At 40.2% G+C, this 25,550-nt stretch overlaps 1 protein-coding gene across 4 annotated transcripts in view; it reads right to left on the bottom strand.

Moving 5' to 3' along the window:
* The window catches only part of MAST4 (microtubule associated serine/threonine kinase family member 4), a 313,910-nt gene that overhangs the window by 243,540 nt on the left and 44,820 nt on the right, over window positions 1-25,550 (bottom strand). For 2 of the 4 annotated variants that reach the window (XM_076361644.1, XM_076361652.1), the window contains exon 2: window positions 8,086-8,239. In XM_076361644.1, coding sequence (XP_076217759.1) covers window positions 8,086-8,239 — 154 coding nt within the window. Of the gene's footprint in view, window positions 1-8,085; window positions 8,240-25,550 lie in introns of those variants that run through there. The other 2 variants (XM_076361645.1, XM_076361646.1) reach the window with 1 other exon arrangement.

The following is a 25,550-nucleotide window of genomic DNA, read 5'->3' as shown; positions in this document are numbered from 1 at the left end:
ATAAACTTTTCCATTTAAGTCTTCAACCTTCATTCTAAGGATTAAGCATAGAAAGTGCTTTTCCCTCTTCTCAAAGATTTCTCAAGCTATACATTCAACTTATGTTAAAGCATCCATCTTGGAGCAAGGAGGTACAATTTCCCTCCACACATGGTCAGACCATTGGCTTCACAACATCCACTCAAGAGGTCCACAGGTGAAAAAGGAAGACTTAAGCCTCTAGGAGTATGGATAATGCAGTCCTGATGTGCAATTATAATTTATTTATTAATACACTGCAGAGATAGTTTTGCACTAACGAGCTTAGGTACTAGCAACAATAAGACTGCAGCCTCACAGAGCTCAGATTTAGGTAATCAGCTGATTAAAACCAAGCATTTAACTAAGTCCAGGCAAGTTCTTTCATGTGCACTTCTACAGTTACACTGCTAAGCATACTTGAGCCAGCTAATTCAACAGCTCTTGGGGTATTTCTTAAGGAGCTACAACTCAAACTTCAGAAATTTAATATGCATATTCATTTTCTCCACATTTTATTTTTCCACTATGACAAATGACTCAACTTTCAAGCTGCTTTTATAAGCATCCCAAAGAGGGTTAAACTCTACTTCTCCACCCTTCAAAACAGGCAACTTGCAAATGTATCTGCTAATTAGGCACTCTACTGCTACAGTTTGCTTTCATCTCAACAACAATCAACTTCTCATGTTCTGATGATACAAGCACGATTAAGCAGCAATCGAGGAGTTAAAGGCAAAATAATGAGACAGGAATACAGTATCTTCTGTTCTCATCTCAGACTATTACATGATGCAGACTCCAGACATGTCAAAGAATATGGAAATTACCTTGCTAGGCGCACAGGGAAGTAAAATTATCAACTCAACTATGCAGGTTAATTGAAGCCTTAAAATGATGAAGGTAACTGACAATGACAAATACAACCTAATGTCATCTCAACCACCAGTGCACCAAGAACCATTTAAAAATGCGCATTTCATAGCAGAATATATTTACTTTATCTGTATAAGACAGCTTTATAGTGCATGCCTTAAAAAACATTTTCTCAGGTGTGTAATTATAAAATAGCTTGCTTCTATCTCTTTCTACTAATTCTGGAAGAAGTTTAACACGTGGTACGGTGCTCTAAGGAAGCCTTTGAGGGAGGCAGTGAAAAGACTCCAGGACATGCTCTGGAGAGGCAGTGCTACTGAATGAAGCATGTTGTGCCTGTGCCCATGCACACCTGGCTGTTGAACCTTCCCATCTTTTGTACCCAGGAACCAAGTGGTGTTAGCACCGGTGCTGGGCTGCTACCCTCCCTCTGCTGCTGTCGGGGAGAGCCCTCAGGCAGCTGCGGCTGAAAAGACTTTCTGAACTGAGCACATCCAGTCCTGTCATGCATCACAAAGATGAAAGCAATTTTGAAACATACTTCTGCTCTGATACGTAAGGGGAATAAAATGCAGGAAATTTTACTTTCTACAAAAAGGCACGTCTGATAGAGCTTCGGTGCTGGCAGCGATCCTTCCCCCGCATCCCACAGCACCCCGACTTCTGGAGCCAGAGACGGGCCAACAGAGCCCACCAAGCTGTATCCCCAGAAACAGCTATGAAATCACAGGGCTTTTTATGGAGTGGTGCATGCATAATTAATTAGTCCCATAACTGGAAGTCGGTAAACAATTTTGATATTGTACAGAGGCAATAGGGAACATTTCCCCTTATCTCCACCAATTGGCCATCATTAATAAAAGTAATCTTTTAAAAATGTCGCCACTAAAATAATCACATCATGGTTATGATAAGCAGTTGTACCTTTGGTGCCATTTCCAAAGAGGTTTCCAGGTACGAGTCACCTGATTTTATGCCCAACTTTCCCCATCCACCAAGTTGTATCAAATATTAGGCATTGTAAGGCTTAATGAGCTAATCTGCATTTTCAACAATATTCATGAAAATAAAATTATACAGCATAATGTTTGTGAAAACTCTGGATTTCTACCACTGTCAACTGCTCCCCTGTATGAACGGTGACAACTTCCCCTTCCAAGTCCTGGCCAGCACATGCCAACCCATGGATAAGAGAACAGCTTGTTCTACATGACCCATAAAGCTGTTGATCTTTCTGCTACTTAGTGTTAGTAGAGTGATGAATCTCTGATGCAAAAACCAGACTGAGAATCCCCAAATTCGTTCCAAGTCAACCACAGATTAGTTATATGGGAATAGCAATAGTTGCTGAGCTTATTTGGATGACTGATGACTTAGAGGTGGAAAGCTGATCAAAGCAGAAATATTAGAAAAGAAAAAATATATACATCACTAGATCATGAGGTAACTTCATTAATGTAAAGTGCTTTAGGATCTTTGAATTAAAGACGCTATAAAATGAAATCTGTATGTGTTATGTCACCAGTATTTGTATAAGATCAATTTAAGGTTAGCAAGATAACAGCCCTACCACAATTAGAGACAATTAGCCCAGCAAGAAGTCTGTTTCCAGGCAGTTATTGATAACAGGAGGCAAGATAAGAAGTTCAAACTATAGGTAACAAAGAGGGGGTTGTTTTCTTTATATCTAACTGCGGAGCTTATCAATACAGTATAGAGACAACTGAGCTAGCTGCAGCGTTCTGCAAAACACAAACTCTTGCCAGCAATATGCCCTCATACCTTTCAGAAGTAGAAAGGGAGATAGCAATCTCCAAATGCTACACAAGAGCAGCTGCGGAGACTGAACAGACCTGCACCACACACCGCAGTGCGAACTGAGGAGCAGCAATGGGACACGAAAGCAAGGCCAATTCAATTTTCTTGTCCAAGTGATTTGCCAGGTTAACCCCCTCCACAGTAAAAGCTCATTTAATTTCTTAGCCTTTCACATTACTTTCTGCCATGAATTCTATTTAAGCACCTCTGAACACGGCAAACTAAAATCTGTAGACAATTTAAGCCAAAAACCCTCTGACTGTAGACAGCCCTTTGAAGTTTGTGGAGAGCAAGAAAACCAGCCACCACAGAAAAGCAGCTTTTTAATTAAACATCTTTTCTCCTGATTGGAAACAAGTTTTAAAGCCCCAGTCTGTGCATTGTTAGGAATCCTTAAGAAGGCAACCTAAGGCTAGAGGGAGAGGTATTCAAATACACATGTACGCACAGAAGTCTACTGTCCCAGGAAGAACAGAGCTGACCTCACCTGACCGTGCTTTGCTCTCAGTCTGCCCAGCACTCCTCCGACACCCCTGCACCCAGAGCACACCAGCATCCTTCTGAAGCAGTGATCTTTTCCCTCTCTATTTGACCTAGGGCTATTAAACGAGTAGCTACAGCTCAGCTTTGCGACAGGGCTTATTCCGCAGTTGAACAAACTGCACAAGGATTGTGTTTTACACCATCTTTGGCACAAGCAGAACATTTAAAGCTCCAGTTTACTTCCCAGGTGAAGGATGTCACAAGTGCTGTTATGGGAATGCCTGCATGCAGGGAAGGGGGAAGCTGGAGCAGGAGAGGACTTAGAAAGCAGAAGCAGCAGAAGAGGAGAAAGGCAAACACCGATTATTGTATAAGTGGTTTTGCTACCCAAAAATTCATAACCCTTTGGAACACAACATTTTAAATTAAAAGAGGAACTGGTCATAAATTACTTTCAAATACTTTTACTCTGAAGTTGTTTTATCTCATGAATGCTTATGTTTAGCAACCCCCACTATGAAATACTATTTTTCATCCTGTCTTTCTATTAAGCAGTACTGCTAGCACTTCACAACAATAACTATTAAAGTAGATTTGCTAGACTAATAGCAGGCCACACCCAATAAAGTCTTTTCATTCCAAATTCAGTCTCTCTTTCTCCAAAAGCCTTCCTCCTCCCCATCCTTGGGGATGAAGATTAAGGAAAGCAATACCATCGCAAAAATTAGACTGAAGCGACTTGTCCAAAATATAATAGCATAGTGTCTCCAGGAAGCATTTCTTTTATTGGCCAAACTTTATTTAGTATCAGTGGTTCCAGTAGATTCATTCTCAAAAACATTTATTTAATTTTCTTCAACTCCGAAGAGCATTCTTTGCTTGTCAATGAAAATATGGTTGCTAGACTGCTTAAAACCAGGCAATTCAGGAAAAAGAGTCTGGGTTCCAGTTTCCCTGAAGCTGTTTAAAATGTAAGTTCAGTTTCTATCCCACCTCTCCAAGCTTCCAAACCTCCTCTCCCTTGTGTTGATTTCCCACTGGAAAGACCTTGTACATCATTCTCAATTTTCCTCATATTCCTGTATAAAGAGTTTTGTAATTTACTTTAGCCAATTCAGAGTAGTAGGTTCTCAGTAACTGTAATCCTTCAGGTTTTGTAAGTCTCATTCAATATATTGCAACAATATAGATTTTATTTCTTCTCATATATCATGCATAATATTATTCCCTCTTGTAAAGCCCAATAAACTCATTTATTTGGGATCTATTCCCAGAGATAAAAACCCTATCTATTTACCTCTATTAGTATATCCCTGCAGGATTTGAACTATCCGGTTTTATATAAACACATTCAATTTTTATTTTTGTTTTTATCTTTAATACTACTTATGCTCTATGGCTCAATAATATTGTGTTTTTAACAGCAAAGGGAAAGCGAAAGTAACACACAAAGCACAATTCACTTATTTGCTAACATTTGGAGTGAGCAACAAGCATCAGCATAGGAATACTCCGCAAATTTGTAAGCTAGGAGTCTTTTCTCTTGCTTTACTTACTCCCACTTAATGTATTTCTAGGAGTTGAGCAAAGGTTAACATTTTTAAACAACAGAGGTAGAGACTGCACCTTAAACAATTTCAAAAATACCTTTCTGAACTATTTTCCAATGGACTGATACCCATTGTTAAGCTAGAACTTAAGTTAAAAGAGTATCAAAAGCAACAAAACAGAAGTAAGAATAAAAGGAAGACAGTAATCAGTGTAAAGTGATATTAAAGATCAAGTATTTTTCCAAATAACATGTCTCCAAAGATTTTTTTTTTCCCATTATGGACCATGAGTATCTTTTCAGAAACATTAAGACTTAAACAGAAATTAGGGAGGGGATGTGTGAGCATAGAAGTAAACCCAAACCAAGGACATGTCAGTTCACTCATTTGAATGGAAGGCTTTCTCGTCCCCATCCCCGCTTTTTTTTTTTTTTAAATGATATTGTGATTCTTGTAGTTTCAAACCAGAACAGTGAGCCGCTCTTAAGCATTAAAGAAACTAAAAAAACCCCAAAACTTAAGATGTAAAAAAAGGTAGGTAAATACAACTCCAAGGTTAACACTGAAATGATTAACCTCAGATTACTGAGCATTTGAAACAAGTCTAGGAAATAGTTCTCTATCTGCAGCGGTTTCTTTAAAATCAATTTTTTTGAAAAATTCCAAAAGACTATTCAGAACCTTCTGTCATCAGAATGGCTTTGATTAATTTAATCAGTATCATGAAAACTGTTAAGACATTTTAAACTATTTTAAGATACCAAAGCCTTAGGGTATTCAGGTTCATTTAAAGTGCATTAGTAATAAAGCAGTTTAACATCATTGCACACTATATTCCCAAATCCTGACATGAAACCCTGCACAACATATTGCAAGCAGACAAAAAGCATATCCATTTCCCTTTATAAAGGCCTCAAGCAATAATTCAAGCATAGAGATAAAGACCAGAGACTAGAGCAGCAGAGCACATTTGCTTCATTTGTTTTTGATTAGGCTGCCTTCTCCCTCTTTATCTGGAGGGCTTATACAGGAAAGTTCAATTTTGAAAGACCACCACCCTACTTTAAAGTTAAACAAAAACAAAATTAAAAACCCACACCAACTCCTGCTGAAATAATAAGTGGCATGCCGGCAATTTTTAGTTTCAGTAAAACACCAGATTGGTCTACACTTCAAGTTTTTAGAGTAGTAACTCTCCAGAGAAGCCAGAGAGTTCACTGATATGGTTAGCAAAACTGACACTTCAGATAAGTGCTGCAAGTCACTTATCTTTCACAAAAGCCCATACAGATCACAAATACTCTTATATTGTTTCTGAAATTTTCATAATACAACTTTTGATAAAAATGAAGCTGCAAGGGTGTCCTGGTTTCAGCAAGGATAGAGTTAATTTCCTTCCTAGTAGCTGGTACAGTGCTGTGGTTTGGATTTAGGGTAAGAACAATGTTGATAACACACCAATGTTTCAGTTGTTGCTGAGCAGTGCTTACACTAGCCAAGGACTTTTCAGCTTCCCATGCTCTACCGACTGAGAAGGCTGGAGGGGCACAAGAAGCTGGGAGGGGGCACAGCCAGGACAGCTGACCCCAACTGGCCACAGGGACATTCCATACCATGGGACGTCATGCTCAGTACATCAGCTGGGGAAACCTGGCCAGGGGCAGTGACCGCTGCTCGGGGACTGGCTGGGCATCGGTCGGCGGGTGGTGAGCAATTGCATTGTGCATCACTTACTTTGTGTATTATTATTACATTATTATTACTATTATTGTTGTTATTATAATTTTATTTCAATTATTAAACTGTTTTTATCTCAACCCACGAGTTTTTCTCACTTGTGCTCTTCCAATTCTCTCCCCCATCCCACTGGGGGGGGAGGGGAGTGAGCGAGTGGCTGTGTGGTACTCAGTTGCCGACTGAGGTTAAACCACAACAAAGGGAAACAGCAAATCTTACCCTAGTGACACTAAAATTCACAGCAACGATTGTGTACTGGTGTGACACAAGAAGTTCCTATAGTAGAATCTGTCTTTCCTTCACTGAAAGTATGAGACAACTTAATTTAAGTTAATTAGGTAAAAAAAAATATTATTTGCCACCCATTAGAAGTGTCGTAGGTGATTTTAAGCTACTGATTACAGACAAAGAAAAGTATTGCAATAGCTTCTTGGAGCTTCTTCCAGCCTAAAGGACAGGGAGAGGAGTGGGAAGGAAATGAGAACAGCAAATACTCTAAAAGCACTTCCCAGACACTTATGGCAGAAGAGTCAGCGCTGTCCACTGCGGCACCATTTTTCATCCCCGAGCAAAAACGCCTCTGAACAATGTACAGAGTTGAGAGACAGAAGACAGTCACATCTCAGGTAAATGCCATTTCAACTTTCTCTAAGCTGAATTTCACCTGTTTGATTTTGGTATCAATCAACATCCCTTGAACAGATAAAACAAGACACTGAGTCTCAAATTTATCCCTTCCACTAAATTCACTGAAATCTATTGTCCCTCTCACCAAGTACTTAATATCCTGTTTTTCACAACAAATTCTTCAAACTGTTAGAAATTGTGCACTTCAGGAATATATTTAATTGCCAAATTCTAGTGAATTTAAAAATTCTTTTTCTTGAAATACACAAAGCAAATGCCAGTTAACCTGTCCTAACACTTCCACATTCATTTCACTCCACACAAAAACAATCACTCTTCAGTGAACGGCCACAGCCATACAGCTCCCAGGACACCATCACGATTTCAGCATCTGGCATCTTCCACAGACACTGTCAGGGCAGGGTGGGCCTGAGCCCTCCTCAGGCATCCTGCTACTTCTGCATGGCTCCACACAGGACAAGCTGTGTTCCACAGCCAGTGGCTAGCTGGTAATGTCTCTCCTCCCCTGGGAGGACTCCACCAGATAAATAAGGTCAAATTGTTTTTTCTTTAATGAAATCAAGTCTAAAGGGACCATCTGTGCACATCTGCTCCTTGAGGAAACAAGATGTATGTGATCCCATGGGTGAATGCACGTGAGCACATCTCAAACAATCCTTAAGCCGCCAAACTAAGTCAGCAAGATAAATGCCATACTCCTGAAAATTTCAAGAAATGGGCCATTTTCAGGCTGTGCTTGGCCACCTATCAGCACCCCATGGAGGTAGAGTCTCAAACGTGAGCTCAGCTCACTGACAATCAGGGAATCCATGTGGAAGAGACTTTATGGAAACTCCAGGTGGAGCTCACCCCTCCCCCAAAGAGTTTGGCCACAAGGCAAATGCCAGGGGTCAAGGTGCCATCAGCTCCACAGCTGCTAAACCTCCAGGTGACATTACACACACCCCAAACTCACCAGTCAGAGCTCCTCCAAGGCTTCCTCTTCTGAGCTGTCTCCCATCTTCACTCAGCTGCCTCTTAAATTTAGAAGACTTTCCAGGGCCAGAAGAGACTTCAGGACCACTGGATTTTCGAAAAGGCATAGGTGGGGGGGACAATATGTGATCAAGCTGCAAAGAAACAGAGGAAAAAAATATGTATATATACTGTTTAAAAGCTTACCTTCATTGAAAAAAAATCTAAGTTACCTTTACTTAAAGATTATGACAGCACTTGGGAAAAAAAAAAAAGAGTGTTTACAAAGATCTTGGGGTAACTATATTCCTAACTGAAATAGAAAATTTTGCAAGTGCCAGATTTGTGGCTAGCTGTGTAAGAAAGCCATCCTCCTCTTGTATGGCTCACAGCACCTCCAACCACACTCTCACACAGCATTTTTTGCAGTGGTCCCGTCTCAAGGCACAAGGGATCAGACTTCAGCTTACTCGACCTTCCATAAAGCAGTCTTTTTGCAGCCGTGAACCATCTGACCTTGCAACCTATGCAATCTGCTCTTGCCGCCATTTGGCCTTGGCAATTTCCCCCCAGCTTCATGCGAGTAGTCACTAGATGGCACTGTACTATCAACAAAATGCAAAGCACTGCCCAGCCTAGGGAAACACTGATAAATTTTATCAACACCAGTGCAAAAAAAAAAATTTAAATTATCCTGTTTAAAAAACAGGCATTCATTTACACTGAGTTTGAAATAAGCATAAATGCTTATTCTTCATTCTTCAAATTCTGTTCCTGTCGTCATTCCTACATAAAGTTTTAACCCTCTGGTTTTGACTATACATTTAATGTCTCAATATTTGATCAAATTCACAAAAACAAAACGAAAAGCAAGTGAGCAAATACAGGCAAAGGAAGAAAGAGCAGGGATGAAAGTAAGCCAAGTAGAAAGTTTTACAAGCATCCTTCTCCTTAAACTGGTGCAGTCGCATGGTGTCACTATTTTGCAAGCCACTCAAATGTTTTTCTATAACATTTAAACCCTGATTTTTACCAAAACTTTTTAGGAAGCCAAGCACAAAGTCTTTTAGTTTTTTATAGTTCATGTACTTATCAGCCAGACAATCTACATATCACCTGCAATATCCAACTGCTTCATCCTCTCTGTCCACTGAAAGGAAGGAGCCAAGGTCACCATAGTCACTGATGAAGATGCACAGTGAAGCCCATTTTTGCTTAGTTAATCCCACAGCAAAGTACTGTATGCCCTACAAAGCATTTCAAATCCCACGTTTAGAGTTTCTTTTGTATTTAATTTTTCAGGTAAGTTAGTGTTTTGGGTTTGTTTTTTTAATCAAATCTGCAGCTTATTGGAAGTGTTTGCAAATATGCACTTCTAAAGCATCAAGAAACACAGTGCCTTCTGAATCTGCTTCTTCAGCATATTAAGACTCATTCATGTTCACAACAGACACTGAAGTAACTGATGAACTACAGCCTGTGCCTTCAGCAATTTCCTAAATTGGGAGGTTTTGGGTTCACAAAGAATATTTAATTAACCATTGTTACCATTCATCTTTTACAAACCCAGGTGTGTCACAAATATTTCTATTTCCAAGTGCTGCGATACTTCAACGTGAATTTACAAATTAGTCAAAAAGGAAATGACTGACAACAGCTGGCTACTAAGAAACATTATTTTGAGACTCTTTCACATAAGTCTAAGCAAATACTTGAACTGCTCACTGACTGATGGACAGCAATGATTGCTCAATGCTGCACTCCAAATGAGTCCAAGCATCTGACAATGACATGATCCAATCAAGGCTTTAGGTGAGTTATTGGCAAAAATTCATGCAGTTTCTTAAAACAGGTTCACGCTTCAAAGTAACCAACCACATTTTAAATCTCTTTTTCCTGGCATAAGGTTCATCAAAACTTTAAACAAGAAAAAAAAAATACAACAAATGCACTAAGCTCCCTGCACGTTAGCACTTAAGTCTACACAACAGAATTAGTGTCTTCCACCCTGTCACCTTCCCCCTTATAACCAGGTATATAACCTGTTGCTCAAGTCACTCCCACAATGAACAGACTTGTGCATTCCATGACATGCAATCTGATTACAAAATTCAATATTTCAAATTAAGCTGTGCTCCTTTTCCACAGCTTTCAGGGTTTCAGAAGAAACTTTAAGATGGGGCTATAGTACAGAGCAGCACAGTACCGTCCAGGTCTTCTTCAATTCATATTTAAGATGCTTTTCCACTGTACAAACTAGCAGCTTCAGAAAAGTATGATTTTTGAAAGCGAAGACAGTTTAAATATCAACCCCCATAGGCTCATCATTTTAACAGCAATGCCCTGCCAGCAGTCTCTTGCAAAGGTACCTCCTTGTTGCTAAGTGACTCTACCACAACTAAAATTTGTTTGATACAATTTCAGCACCAACTTTGGGCACACAAGTTCTCAACAACACAAACTTCAAGGACTTGCATGAAACAGAGAAGGAGACCCCGCACAGTCAGGGACTGGGTCTTGGCCACTGGGACAGAAGCTACCAGCCAGGAGAGAAGTAATTTTGACCCCACATGAACTGGCCATGCCTGAGGTCCTACATGTGGAGGATCTTGGGAACAGGACTGGGGAGGAAAGAAAGGGAGGGGAAAGAGGGGAGACATCCTTCCCACCAACACTTTTCAACATGTCCTCAATTTGAAAGTCCATATGTCATCCTCTGACATGAGAAACACGGGAATAAAATGCAATTTCTGAAGTTTTGCATTTTTAAACACAACAGGATGAAACTCAGTTTCTGTTGAAGGAGAATGTGATTCTATTACATAGAGATAACAAAAGAAAAATAAGCATTCTTGCATATGACAAATTGAGGACCAAAATATCATAGCAGTATTAGGTTTCACTAAGTGTTTCTTGGGGGCAGAAGTTCATTCTAATATAGGAACGGTCAAATTCAATATAGTAGATGATACTTATACAGACCTGTCAGCTGGGTTTCAGCTGGATGTAGAGAACCATATCTCATCACCTGAAGCAACTATACCAAAAGACATTATATGGTCTACCACTACAAAGAAACAATATGGAAATATGAGATTTAACATTTTCATATTGATGGCCAACTCCTGCTTTACTGAAACAACTACACATATATCAACAAAGCATTTCTGGAAGCTGTCAGAAGGCTCACTTTTGCTTCCAAAGGGCAAAATAAGATCTATAGCACATACAGTGTGTATTTGAGAGGCGTCCGTACACTGTAACAGCTGTTATAGTAGACTGAGAAGAGTAGACAAGGATATATCCTTTAACAGCCTTGACATAACAATTCTGGATGCTGGGAAAATATGAGAGAAGTGGACTGCAGAAAGTAGCCAGGTTTGCAAGCCCCCCCGAATAACTTCTTGTGCTACTTGCAAAGAATAGACAGCTAGATGAACCGATTTGACCCAGAGCGGCTTTCTAGCCCCCATTCAGACCTTACTTCAAGCAAAAGCCTATGCAGCAGATGAAGAGGCTTTCTGTCTTCAACAAAACAGCCTTCCCCTCCTGCCTGGCAGAGCATTCAAGTCCAAGTAAGTGAAACCAACAGAGAACATTTTATTAGGTCCTGCTTCCTTGGAACACACAGCTGATTCTGAAGAGGTGTAACATGGCACATACTCAAATCACACAAAGTGATTAGTTCAGTCAAAATGACACTACCATCGTTCAGTAAGAAGATTATGACAAGTTCAAGTAAGTAATAGCAAGACCTATTCAAACTCGTTAATACTTATTTGAAAGAACTCCTGGGAACCTGAACACTATGAAAGTTCACATTGTATGTCTTATCACGTACAGATTGGACATTGCTGTCCACAAGACAACATCCAAGCAAGTATCTTGAGGAATTAGGGTTGTTGAAATTCTACCAGAGATATTTTAAATACTTTTACTCAAGCTGCTTCTACTCAGCACATCAAATAGTTTTGCCCAGCCACAATCATCACTCTATTGGTATTTACTTCATGCTTACTAGCTATACGAACATGTGTTGATGTTGGATGGCATACAAGCACAAAAGGAGAACCAGGGTTTGGTTGGTTGCAGCTTGTTTTTTTGGTGAAACTTGCTTGACAGCAAGTTGCAAGAAATACAATAGCTGTATCCCTGGAGGCAGTTTCCAACAAGCAGACATTCATGCTATACTTTGAGGTTCTGGCTATCACATGCTCTGCCCACTGTCTTACTACTGCACTCAGGCTGCAAGCATACACTTCTCTCCACTGCCTTTTTAAAGAATTGTTAGTGACTTAAGGAGTAATGGGATAACGGAGGGCAGTTTTTCCACCTGTCTATGGAATTGCAGGGCAGGGGAATAAAAGAATTTGAGAAGTTACTTCAGAAAGTCACTACTTCAAAGACCCATAACAGCTAAGACAAAGTATATGAAAACAAGTATATTTGATTGTCCTGTATCTACCGTACAAAGTTAGCCATTGAGTGTATACAGGCTGCTTAGGGAGGGATTTTTAATCAGTACACATCTCGCCACCAGTCTCTGCTGTTAATATTCACAATGCATGGATAGTTAACTTATGTAAAAACACTCCCTCCCCCAACACTAAATACTGAATAATTCCTTTCCAACAAAGGCACTTTGAAAGACAGAAAACACACAGCAAACTCCAAGCTATGCAGAATGTACTGTTCTACAAAATGCATTTCTTCCAATCTATTTTTCCACATATTTCACAAAAAAATCTGCCTATATTGTAGGTATGATGAATTTCTACAGAAGCACTGTAAAATTTCGGAGGTAACAGCTTTCACAAAATGCTATTCCCCCGGCTCCTTCCCATGAACCTTACGAACAGGAACAGACAGTATCGTTAGAGGAGAACAGCTTAAAAATTGCATAGAACAGAATCATCAAAATATCCTTACCATAAACTTCTACACATAGATATAAAGATCCTATAGAAACATGGATGGAATTTGAGTGACAGGCTCCTCCAGTTACACAGGAATTTCCTCCAGGGAATCAGGACTGAATCAATTTGTCCTCAAACAATTTTTTTTCATATTTTGAAGCTATTAATTATCTGTGTGAATAGAATCAGCTACCTTCCTCTAAAGAAAATTATTCTCATACTGTACTAGCCATGGACTTTTAACAGCTCACCTACTCAGAAAGGATTATCTTCATGTTTTTAAAAACCTCAGTAGCATTAAATCTAGCTGTCTACCATCGTGTATTTATTCTACAGCTAGAATGAATTCTCTGCTTGATAATTATATCATCAAGTAGTCACATCAAGTACATCAGCCCACATGTCCTTATGAAAATTAAGGACATGACAACCGGTTCAAAATAAGACCTAATGCCAGTACAATTTGAGCCGAGTATATAATGAGGTGTGGGGCAGCCAGAAAGGAAATAATGGATTTCAGGAGAGGAAATCCATGGTACAAGAAGGTGAATGAAGCTAAGATAACACAATCACACTGATAACACCAGGATAAGGAAATTAAGCTATTCAGAGCTGCTGAGATTTCTTGCAACACAGGGTGATTTTTTCCAATAAAAATTAAATTGAAATGAGAACTGAACTCATCTGCTCAGCTCCACCTTTTCATGAAACACCCATTACGGTTTTGTCCAAAATACTTCACCCCCAACCTCCCCTAATAGCTCCACAGGCAATGTAACACCTACTTCCCACAGAAACTGGGAAGCACAGCTCAAGTATTCAGTCTTAAATATATGAACAAAGATGTTCTATTACGATTTTAATTTCTTCCTCTTGAACGCTTGTTGTGGTTTAACCCAGCAGGCAGCTAAACACCACACAGCCATTCGCTCACACACCCCCCACCCCAGTGGGATGGGGGAGAGAATCAGGGAAAAAAAAGAAGTAAGATTCAGGGGTTGAGATAAAGACAGTTTAATAAGACAGAAAATTAAAGGATAATAAATAATAATAATAATAATAATAATAATAATAATAGAATATACAAAACAAGTGATGCACAATGCAATTGCTCACCACCCACCGACTGATGCCCAGCCAGTTCCTGAGCAGCGGTCACCCCTCCCCCAGCCAACTCCCCCCAGTTGATGTACTGAGCATGACATCACATGGTATGGAATGTCCCTGTGGCCAGTTTGGGTCAGCTGTCCTGGCTGTGCCCCCTCCCAGCTTCTTGTGCACCCCCAGCCTTCTCAGTCAGTAGGGCATGGGAAGCTGAAAAGTCCTTGACTAGTGTAAGCACTACTTAGCAACAACAAAAACATCGGTGTGTTATCAACATTATTCTCACACTAAATCCAAAACACAGCACTGTACCAGCTACTAGGAAGAAAATTAACTCTATCCCAGCTGAAACCAGGACAATGCTGCATAACTCCACTCCACCTCAGGTCATGTCGTATATGCACATTAAATCCTGAAGTTTCCATAAAAAGGCTGTGTGCTGCCACCCATTTTAAGCCTCCCCAAGTCAGGCACCAATCCAAAAGAGATATATCACCTGAAAACTCTCACATATAGTGCACCGAGAGCTAAAAATATCCAGCACACTTTTACTGCTTAGTTCCAAAGAAGTTCCAAAATAAAAATTCTACTAATAAGTATGTTGTCATCAAATATGCCAAATCGCATCATACCTATCCAGATGTTTAAAGAAGTGAGAATGGAAAGCATCATGCTCCAGTCCCATGCAGACAAAAATATAGGAGCCTACCTGATGGTGAAGAGATACTCAATTGTTCAGCAAAAACTCTCATCTTTATAAAGCTAAATGCTTAAGAAGAGCATGGCTTCACAAACCTAACAAACCCCTCCCGCCTCTTGCATCTCCAGAGGTAAGTCATGCCAGAAGCAAGCATGCTTCTGAGGCCAGTTAAGACCCACCACTAGTTCAACAGCGATTGTCCCTTTGTAGCGAAGCAGGCTGCTAGGAACATAAATCTGTTTCTTCACATTATTTACACTGGGTTCCTAACAGCACACTGCCTCTCTATCTGGCTCCTTTGCGAGCATTTTAAGCACAGATGCTGAAACACAATAGCCCAGCAAAGCACTTTTTTTGACGCAAACTATACAAACTTACTTCAACTGGGTATGGGGGAGAAGTATGTTCTTATCACTTAAATATTCTCCCTAAGTCTAATTAAATTTGGCACAGATACATGAGGTTTGATTAGCCGCATTAACAGAGAGAGCAACACTGAATATGATCTTATTGGTGGACAGGATTGTATCTTCTAAGATGCCAAAGGCATCTTGGAATTTGTTAAAAAAGACATTTTAGCCAATTAAGAGCATAGTGCACTTTAGTTACTCCAGATGCTTGACGAGAATTCAGTAGAACCAAATTAGACTTGAAGACGAGACACCACAATGGAGTGGTGTAGATGCCCAAGATGTCTGTCTTACACTACCATCACAAGCAGAGGTGCAAACAAATTTCCAGCAGATATCCTGCAGTAACTCATGTGTGTGATGGTTACAACAACATCAACTTTTGAAGGATCCTGCTTGGGGGTACAATCTGAGCAATCTGCGGGTACACAGGAGTCTACGTGAACCTGAATTAAACCCAACAGCTGAACAAGATCATTAGCATTTCCAATTAAATCAGCTGATGGTTGGAATATTCTACATTCCCTTTGCCCACAAGCAACATTAACCCACCTCAGTTTTGAGTAGGGTTTAGAGAACTGTGCAATTACTCTGAATATTCACAGCTCTTAGAGCAGCCTCTGCTTTGCAGAACAGAGAATCACAAATAACCTAATTCCACGCAGAGATAAAAGGAAACAGTTCTCCAAAAACTAGCACCACTTCCAAGAAGCCAGGGATAATGTAGGCAAAGAGTGGATACAAAGAAGTCTCACCAGGCCACACAGATTTCACTGGACAAGGAAAGATCCCATTTCTTGCCCCCTTTCCTATCACACTTCCTCAGAAACAAGTAGACACTTTTTTCCCCCACCACCACCTGCCATAGGTCAAGTAGGAAGATGAGTATTCATCCCACATTTCTTAAATTCAGTATTGCCTTTCCACCCCCCCTCCATGGGAAGGATCTCCCTCAGCTTGGGCTGAGAAACCTCACTAGTTCTCCAGCTGAATGGCACCTGTCATTCCCGTTCTATACTTCAAGCCTGGGACTATCTCACTTCCTTCCATGACCTCCAGTTTCCTCATTAGAGCAGTGACTCCAGCCTGTCAGCTACTGCACAGACAGAAAGTAAGTCAGGTCCCAGGCTCCCTGTTGAAGGAAAAGGGTAAGAGGCAGAAAAGATCTTGTTTACAGTGAGATTATTATTTGCTAATCATTCATACAGCAACTCTCAATTTACATATGAACACAACCTGCAGCTGACACTGCAAACGTGTCCTTACCAAGGTAAAGAGGAGAAACCCATTGTAAAGCTCTGCTGTTCACAAAGCACGATTTTATATCCTACATATACACACAAACACAATGCTTAAAACAAAAGTCACTGTTCAAAATTGTCTATTTTATTATGCTGAATATATGATGATGCATAAACAAACAGAATCAGCAAACAAAGTTCATGATGCTCTTCTATAGCATGTTCTTCCCTAGCATAAGGTACAGAAATATTTTAAGACTTCTGCTAAGGACAAATAGAGATATATCCACATTATTTTGTTACCCACTTCACACCCATTCTAGAAATGCAAATTTGCCTTTAAAACAGTTGCATTTTTCTTGAAAACAAATCTGACCTCTGGTCAATTAAAAATAAATAAATACAACTCAGAGGAATATGAAGAATCAGCTATAGCTATGTTAAAAAAGATTAGCTTGCATCCACTGCTTTTTCACAAATGTATTTACACATGATTGCGCAGAAAATGAAGCGCAGCCTTCACAGTATTCTACAAGGCCAAGAAGTGGCCTATAAATATGCATGCACACTGCTGTGAGCCAATTACTGCTTTACCCTGGTTAAGATGGAACAGTTTTGTTAGAACATGATCGACTACTTCAGTTCTTGAAAGCCTCCTGTGTGCCGGCTCTGTACACACAGATGGACAGACAGACTGCTCCCTTTCCAGGGAACAAAGGAAGCAACAGTATTTGTACTGAAGACACTGCTTCTAACAACTCTGCCTGCCCCAAGTCTCCCTGGATTTACTCACCCGGCTTCAATGAATTAAGAAAAAGTTTAACAAATAGCAGGTTCTGCAGATCTCTTGTAAGGCCCTACAACAAGAGCCAAAAACCAGAACATAGTTCTAAGTAAATACATACAGATATAGCTCAACTCATGTTTAAAGGGGATCACATAGGGCACTTTACTTGCTGGTAGCATCAAGACTTTCTTTTTAATCTGACAGTCATACAGGTATCTTCTCAGGAACGCACATGATGTACAAAGGCCTTTGCCTCTGACAAAAAAAAAAATCACTTCATTTCCAACCTAGGGAAAACTATCAATGCTCTCAAAAAGCAAGAGAAGTCAGAGCATCACACGCAGGCTGCTAGCCAGGGTGAAGCTGCAGCAGCTCAAACAGGTCAGCCCTACTAGGAAGGATGCAGAGGGACCAGACTCAACATCGCAGATTCTATAGGGAAGTTTGTTTCATAGTTTAATCCAAAAAAGCATGAAAACAGGGTAGGGTTCGAGGGGTCTGTCCGACCCACTCAGCTCTGCTCTAAGTGTACCGTCTAGAAAACAATCCCCCTTTCTGTAGGGGTACAGCTCCGCCAAGCGCTGCCTGAGCATCAGGAAGCAGGCTCACGTTTCACCTTTGCTTCCACAGTTTTAAAAGGGATCTGACAAAAGAAGACAAAAAAAGAAAACACAGCCTTCACTGCCCAGATGTGCAGCGGTGCACACCACCACTATGCAGCAGGAAGGATACTCCCTTCCTGTCCTCATCCTGCTGGCCATCTTGGCAGGAAAAAGTGTTTCGTAGTGTTGAAATTTGCTGTCGGTGACTACTGCCACATCTGCCTGCTGCAGAAGGCTCAGTGAGTAGCCAGGAGGCAGCAAGAGAAAGCCTAGCTGCTCAAACACCCCTGCTTCAGTTAGGGAGGAAGCCAGGGACACAACCCAACTGCCAACCCTGGTGGGCAGCTGCCAGGGTCTGGGAAACACCTTTGCTGGGGCAAAGGGACAACAACTGGAAACCTGCATGCTTGCAGTGTTAAAAAAGAAAAAACACCCATACGCACAGTATTTCAGGAATGACAAGACGCTGGAGGTTCAAGGTGTAGGCATTGGCACAAGCACTTCAGCAGCCCTGCTCCTTCCAGCAGGTCCACGGACGCTGAGGAGCAGTGGTGGCTGACCCCTGCTTTGACCCCACGCAGACACAACTTCACAGGGCATGGCAGAGTGCGTTGCAAAAATCACATCTTCCTAACACAAAGCACACACTTCAGGGGGGTTGTTTTGTTTTCACCGATTCATCTACTCCCATGAAGTGGAAGAGAACAAAGGCAACCAAATTTTCAGCTGAAACACTAGGAACCAACTGTCAACAAGTTTAAAGTTATCAATATTGTGCATCACTAAAAAAAGTCACATGACTCAAAGTAGTATTTTCTTACTTTCCCTTGTATAAAGCCTCTTTTTTGGCAGATTTTTGTTCTTTAATATTCTATGGCTGTATTCATTTTCTTACTATCACATGCAGAGCTATTAGTAGCACTAGCAATGCTTACGCACTATGCTCTGCTGTAGCAAAAAATATCAAAACTAGCCACACTGAGTATTCCTTTAATTTCTCAATGAAAGCAGAAATTATCTACACAGCAAACAGAAAAGAACTTTGATATTTCTAGACACTGCAGGCAGAATTCTCACCCATAATTATTTTAATGATCCTTTTTACAGCACAAGAAAGCCATGACAAATGCATGGAAATATGTATTTATACTCCGTGTATGTGCAGGCATCCACATGCACACCTTACTTCAAACATTTCCAATGCTGCTGCTCATACACAGATTTTTAAGAAAGATTTTTCCTGGCTCTTTAACTAGGAGGATGAAAATTTAGTAAACTAACCTTCAAAGTCACTTTCAATTGCAAAAAAAAAAATTGAAATACATAAGAAAGACCTATTCATCTTCATCAGCTGTTGACACCACCATCATTCGTCTTGTGAAAAAAAATAATTCAGAGGAGAATATATATCTCTGGAAAGAGGGGGGGGGTTGTTATATCATGAATACTAATGAAGTGAAAGCAGTTTAGCTCTTTATAAAATCTATTTCCATTCACATTCACCAATGAGCTCCTAGACTACCTATAAAGGTTTCATTTATTCTATCGCATTGGAGGCCTCAGAAAACTAATTGTTTATTCAAGTCTATCTGCTCCATCCATGCTCAATTAGGTCTCACTTTTCCCTCTGTTACAGTGAAATTAAAAATAAAAATGCAAGGTGAAAACATTCCTCGTTCCGCTGACCAGCTCCCCGTAACAAGCCACTGCGAACAACCACCACTCCAAGCGCAGCAAGAGCTTCTTGACCCTAATGCAGCGGTTGAGGGACCTACCCAGTGACTTACAGAATTTCTACTCATTAACTTATTCCTCTGACTCATGGAAAACACATTTGTAATGCAGCTTTCTAATAAGCACCACCAAGCACTGTTAAATGTAACTGGGCATTCCAGTTACAGTAATACACAAGTACCACAATTTTTAGAACAGGAGACAATCTTTACACACAGTAAGAAAAAAGTTATTCTCAATTTATTATTCCTTATTTAGACCATTAAAATATTAAAGAATCCACTTTGCCATATAAAGCTCCAAATCCAGCATCACTTTCATTAGGAATAACGTATCAAAGGGAATCACAACACACCTATGCAAGGCAGGTACAAAACAAAAGAGAAACCCATGATGAAATGAGCTTGGAGTAAAAGGTTCTCAGCATGTAATGGACCTGAAGTTGATCCATAAATCAATGCAAGATGAAAGACAGATTATTTATGTGAAGGGGTTGCATTGTTAATTTATAGTCTGATTTAGAAAAGAAACACTTTACTTGATCAACGTACCAGTGATGTGCATGTGTGTACTTGAGCACAAATCAGTAATAATTACCAGTAGGTATATCTCCTCATATTTTTTTAATTAACATTAATGAGCAGCATATACAGTTCCAGAAAATGCAGGTTTTCCCCGAGTTTGCCTTTAACACGCTCCTAAGTTTTTAAATAATGCAGCCTCGCCACAAGAGACCTTGCAGACAAGGGCTTTTTGATCTATCTTCCTGTTCAGTGCTGAGAAAGATACCACGCGCAGTTATCGAACAATAGCTGCCATGAAAAACCCTTTTCCTGAACTGTGTTGAAAGTGAACTGGAGTAAGGCATTTGATAGCTTTATATTTTTAACCTAGACATCTAACACAGAATTCAGAGATTGGAATGCCTCTCCTTTAGTCTCACCAACTCAATTAGCAAAAAAAATATGAGAAGGTCAAGCGTATCTGGGGAAGGATGGAGCACAACCCAATTTGCATTTGGCAGAGATTTGTAGTTAAGGACAATAATCAAGAGCCATGTTTGTAATTTTAAGTGCCTCCACTGAATTTCACATCTTCTGTCAGCTGCCATTTGTGAGTCTCAGACAATTTACCCAGGTCTATCACTACCAGAAGTGTTTATTAACACTATCTGGCTCAAGGAAGACTCTTTTTTTTTAATCCTGAAGACTTTAAGAAGTATTACAATTAGGAAAAACCATGAAGACGATGTGAGAATGTAACCAGAAAGGTGATAAGAGATGATTTTAAATACTCCACCCCTCTGTTTAATTCTTTGTGTAATATGAGCAAGTAACTGTCTATACTTTCTAAATATCCTCACTGTAAAACCTACACTTATTAAGTAGACTTATCTTCACCTATTCTCATCTTTTTATCTTTTCCAATTAAATGGGTAGCTATTTAATACAATGACACTGATGGCTAGGAGAAGGAAAGATCCCTACTTAGATTAAAAAAAAAATCCTATATTAAGTCCTATTAGGCAGGGAAATGACAGCAGAATGTATCACATTGTATCTGAAAGAACAGACATCAGTGCGTATTCGTAGAAGAGCACAAAACAGACAGGCATGTAAAAAGCGTCCAAATCAAAAGAACAACTGCATTTGTCTTTACGAACAGTTTAGAGCTGCTCTGGTTTCTTCACCCTCGTACACGAAACCTAAAATTAACAGTAAAAGAAGATTTACTTGTATGGCTTGTAGAGTTTCATTTATAGATCATATCACCTCAGAGATTTATACACACTTTCTTAAAAGTTCAGTATGACTTAGAACTCTCTAAATTACAAGGATTAGTTGTATACCAAGTTGTAGCAGTTGATTACTTTGATCTCACCATTAATCTCATAAGTAATTCAATGCAAGTTTCATTAAAATGTCTAGAGTGTAGAATTTAGCACAGACGCACTACAATGTCTGCAACACGACAACCACCACACATACCCCTCCATTACCAGGGTCTGCTAGGATTCCTCATGTCTGTAAGGCAGCATAGAATCATAGAATAGTTTGGGTTGGAAGGGACTTCTAAAGGTCATCTCATCCAACCCCCCTGTCATGGGCAGGGACATCTTCAACTAGATCAGGTCGCTCAGAGCCCCGTCCAACCTGACCTTGAGTGTTTCCAGGGATGGGGCATCCACCACCTCTCTGGGCAACCTCTGCCAGTGCTTCACCACCCTCAGCGTAAAAAATTTCTTCCTTATATCTAGCCTAAAACTACCCCCCTTTAGTTTAAAGCCATTCCCCCTTGTCCTGTTGCAACAGGCCCTGCTAGAAAGTTTGCCGCCATCTTTTTTATAAGCCCCCTTTAAGTACTGATAGGGTGCCATAAGGTCTCCCCAAAGCCTTCTCTTCTCTAGGCTGAACAACCCCAACTCTCTCAGCCTTTTTTCATAGGAGCTCTCTGTTGGCTCCTCATCCATCCCCAGGCAGAGCTCCATGCACTCCAGCTATGTCATTGACATAGAGGAGAACACCCCCTCCTCGTCTCCCCTGCCTGTCCTTCCTAAAGAGCCTGTATCCCTCCATCCCAACACTCCAATCATTGGAGCCATCCCACCACATCTCTGTGATGCCAATAAGGTTGTAGCCCTGCAAGCGTGCACACATCTCTAACTCCTCTTCTTTATTCCCCATGCTACGTGCGTTTGCAGCATGGACTGTATACCTTTTAACTGACTTGTAAATCAGCTTTCTGCCCTCACTTCAAGGGAGCAACATACCACATCCTGTATTCTCAGGGTTACATTCAGAAATTTTTCAGTTTATAGAAATCTGAAGTCCCTAAAAGACGTAACAGCACAGACTTGAAAATGGACATTTTATTCAAAAGTACTCAAAACCAGTGTAAGGGATGAGAAGTCTAATAAAATAATGAGATTCAGAGTCAAAGCTGCCTGGAAACCAATCATTTTCCATTCAAACAGTTGACATGCTGGTATCAACCATATGCCATACATACAAAAAAGGCCCAAGACAACTTCTTTCTTAAGCCACACAATCTAATTTTTCAGGGTCTCTCCAGTATAGGGAGAAGCAGTTTGGAAGTATCTAACATGAAATCAGGGACACTTCATTAGTTTCATCCATATACACAAATAGCATCTCGTTTGGATATATCTGTATCACCTACAGTACAATTTCACTTCATTTTAGTTGATTTCTTTTATTTTGATAGATAGCAGACTGTAATCCAGCAAACCATAGCCTAAATTGCAAATAAAACAATCCTGCTAAGCCATACTAACAAGAGTCCACAAGGAAAAACATGCAGTGCTAAAAGCTTTGAAATTTATGACTTGCAGAACCGCGTACCACTGTGGGAGCTAACCTAGTTTTTTAGTGATGTTCAATGGCTCTGTTAACTGGACATTTTTAACACTGAATGTAAAAGTTATTTAATAAAACTATTTCACAAAAACAAAAACACTGAATCATCTTAAGCCAAAGCCCAGGTTTAACCCCCAAGAAAAACTCTGCAGCACTGAGGTCAGTGTAACCCTGAAGAAACCTACCCTTCGCTTGGATCAAGAGAGTATTTCAGCTCACTTCATCTTATAACACAGTAAAAGAGGCAAGGCTAATAACAAGGAAATTCAAGTTCTAGTTTTATCATTTGGCTATTGGAGCAATATTTATTAAAAAAAAAAAAACACCCAACACAACCCACCAAGGGGGTTTTTTCCAGCATTTTTTCCAAAACTTATCTGCTGATTTTTCTCTAGAAATCATTCAGTTTTTTTAGAAACCCCATTCCCAATACAGGAGGACACACTTCTAAAGGTTTTTCCTGCAACTCTCAATGTTGAAGAGCATACTTTCCCAGAAGGACCCCAGCAGTATTATATGTTTTACCAGTAAACTTCCAAAAGATTAAAAACAGCCAACAGGATCCTCTCCTCCGACACCGACAGAATCAGTAGCTGTAATGATTCTTCAGAATTGCTTGTTTCACTGAGAGAGATGCACTCCCCTCTTGGAGTTTAGAGTAAAGATAAAGCAAAAGTTGTTAAGGAAAAGCAGGGTAACTTGGATACACAAATTGGTTTCTTACTGACCTCATCTTTATTTGCATAGCAGCTTCAGAAAATGATTGGTAACAGTCAGCCTCAGTAAGTAGCATACAGACGGGAGAGCAAACAACTTTGAATCTCAAAGCTACCCCACAATTATTTGTACTTTGGTAATTCACTAAGCTTCCTTTGGCTAAGACTTAAATGTTTCTGTACTTACACACACTAGTTAGTCGTTTCCAAGATAAGGCTCATTTGGGGAAAATACAACATATTTTGTATGTTAAAAAATAATAATAGAGTATGTAATTTCATTTCAGCTTTAGTATTTGGTTTTCCTGAAGACTACCAGCATCTAATCGATCAGCGGCACGCCCTACCGAAGTTATTCAGCAGGGAGTAACTCCTCGCAACGTTTCTGCAGCACATTCCTCCCCAGGATGGAACCAATCCCAAACACTTCAGGGCCTCTTTTGTAAAGCCCAACTGTCCCATAAACCAAGGAATCCAAATTTCACTTAGGGATCTACTCTGTAGGACTACCACCTCCACAGTGCTTAGAGCTCCTGCCTGTCCAGGGAATACAGGATCCAGAATTCTTTCCTGTAACAAGTATGTACTACACTGACCAAAGACAATAAAGTGAGAAACCTTGGCAAGGTTTTCCAACAAAGGAAATTTAATTTGCATGCACGCTCTCATTTTACAAAATCATACAGGAACTAGCACAATTAGCATATCTTTTTAATAAGAAATGTAACCACACTATGTTGTCCTTTATATTTAGGCAGACAACCTAGATTCCCAAAGCCATCCTCTCCCCAGCAGTACTACTGCTGAATCTACTTTTGCAGATGCAAAGGTGTAGAACCATATGCATGCGGCAAGACCCAGAGTGCTGCACCACATTTGTTTAAGCCCCATAGAAAGGCTGACAATTAAACTGCCTTTCCTACAGCTTCATGTCTCACATTGCCGGCATACCAGGTCATCACGCAAGAGTAACATGAAACAATGGGCTCTCCAGGAGTGACTGCTTAAGAACGCGAAAGAACAGAAATCTCTCCCAGGCTACCACCATGCTGTAGTTGCAATCACACATTATAGCCTCATTAAGAAATACAGCACTGTCAGAAATCCTGGCTCAACAGCAAGCCAAAACTAATTCAAGTATTTTCTCTGTAACAGCATTTAATAAAAATAGTAAACTTCAGAAGTTCCTAACACCTTAGCTCAGGCTCCTGGTTCAGAGTTCCCATACTCATACCTTCCCCAAAACGGCAGGGAGGGGAGAAACTGCACAGGTGCCTGGAGGAAGCAGGGAGGAAGCAATGACAGCAGAGAAGAGGCAATTCCATCCCTACCAGCCTGCTTGACTCAAGCCCGTTTATCTCCCTTTTCAGGCAGCCCAGCTTCTGTCAGGATCCTCTATTGCATCCAAGCTCTTTGGCACATGTCTTCACAAGTACCTGCTGTGCTTCTGTGGAGGATGCTATTTTCTGTGACTACAGAAATTCAATTAATTTACTCGAAGTGGTCTAAATACAAGAAAGGAAGCAGCCTGAGGCCAGTGTTAGGCAAAGAGCCAGAAATGAAGCAATGCAAACCTCAATGTTTAATACATTTGTTTCCACTTTCACTTTACCATTTGAGTCTTCACTATTCTCTAGTTTGTATTGCAGGTATGCTTCTCTTTACTGCTCTCCTAAGACGAGTGGCGCTGTCGGGTGTTTTATCTCTAGAACAATAACCTCACAACTCCTGATGCACAGCCTGTAAACTACTTATACAATGAAGCACAAAATAGAAATCTGATCTCAGATTTCTTTTCCATTCTATTCATTTAGTTAAAGTTCTAGGAATATTCAGGAACAGACTGCTGAATGATATCTTGAGATGTTCAACATGAACC

Source organism: Aptenodytes patagonicus, chromosome Z (assembly GCF_965638725.1).
Source record: "Aptenodytes patagonicus chromosome Z, bAptPat1.pri.cur, whole genome shotgun sequence".
Lineage (NCBI taxonomy): Eukaryota > Metazoa > Chordata > Aves > Sphenisciformes > Spheniscidae > Aptenodytes > Aptenodytes patagonicus.
The sequence above is the reverse complement of the archived record's forward strand: the minus strand, read 5'-3'. Positions and strand labels throughout refer to the sequence as shown.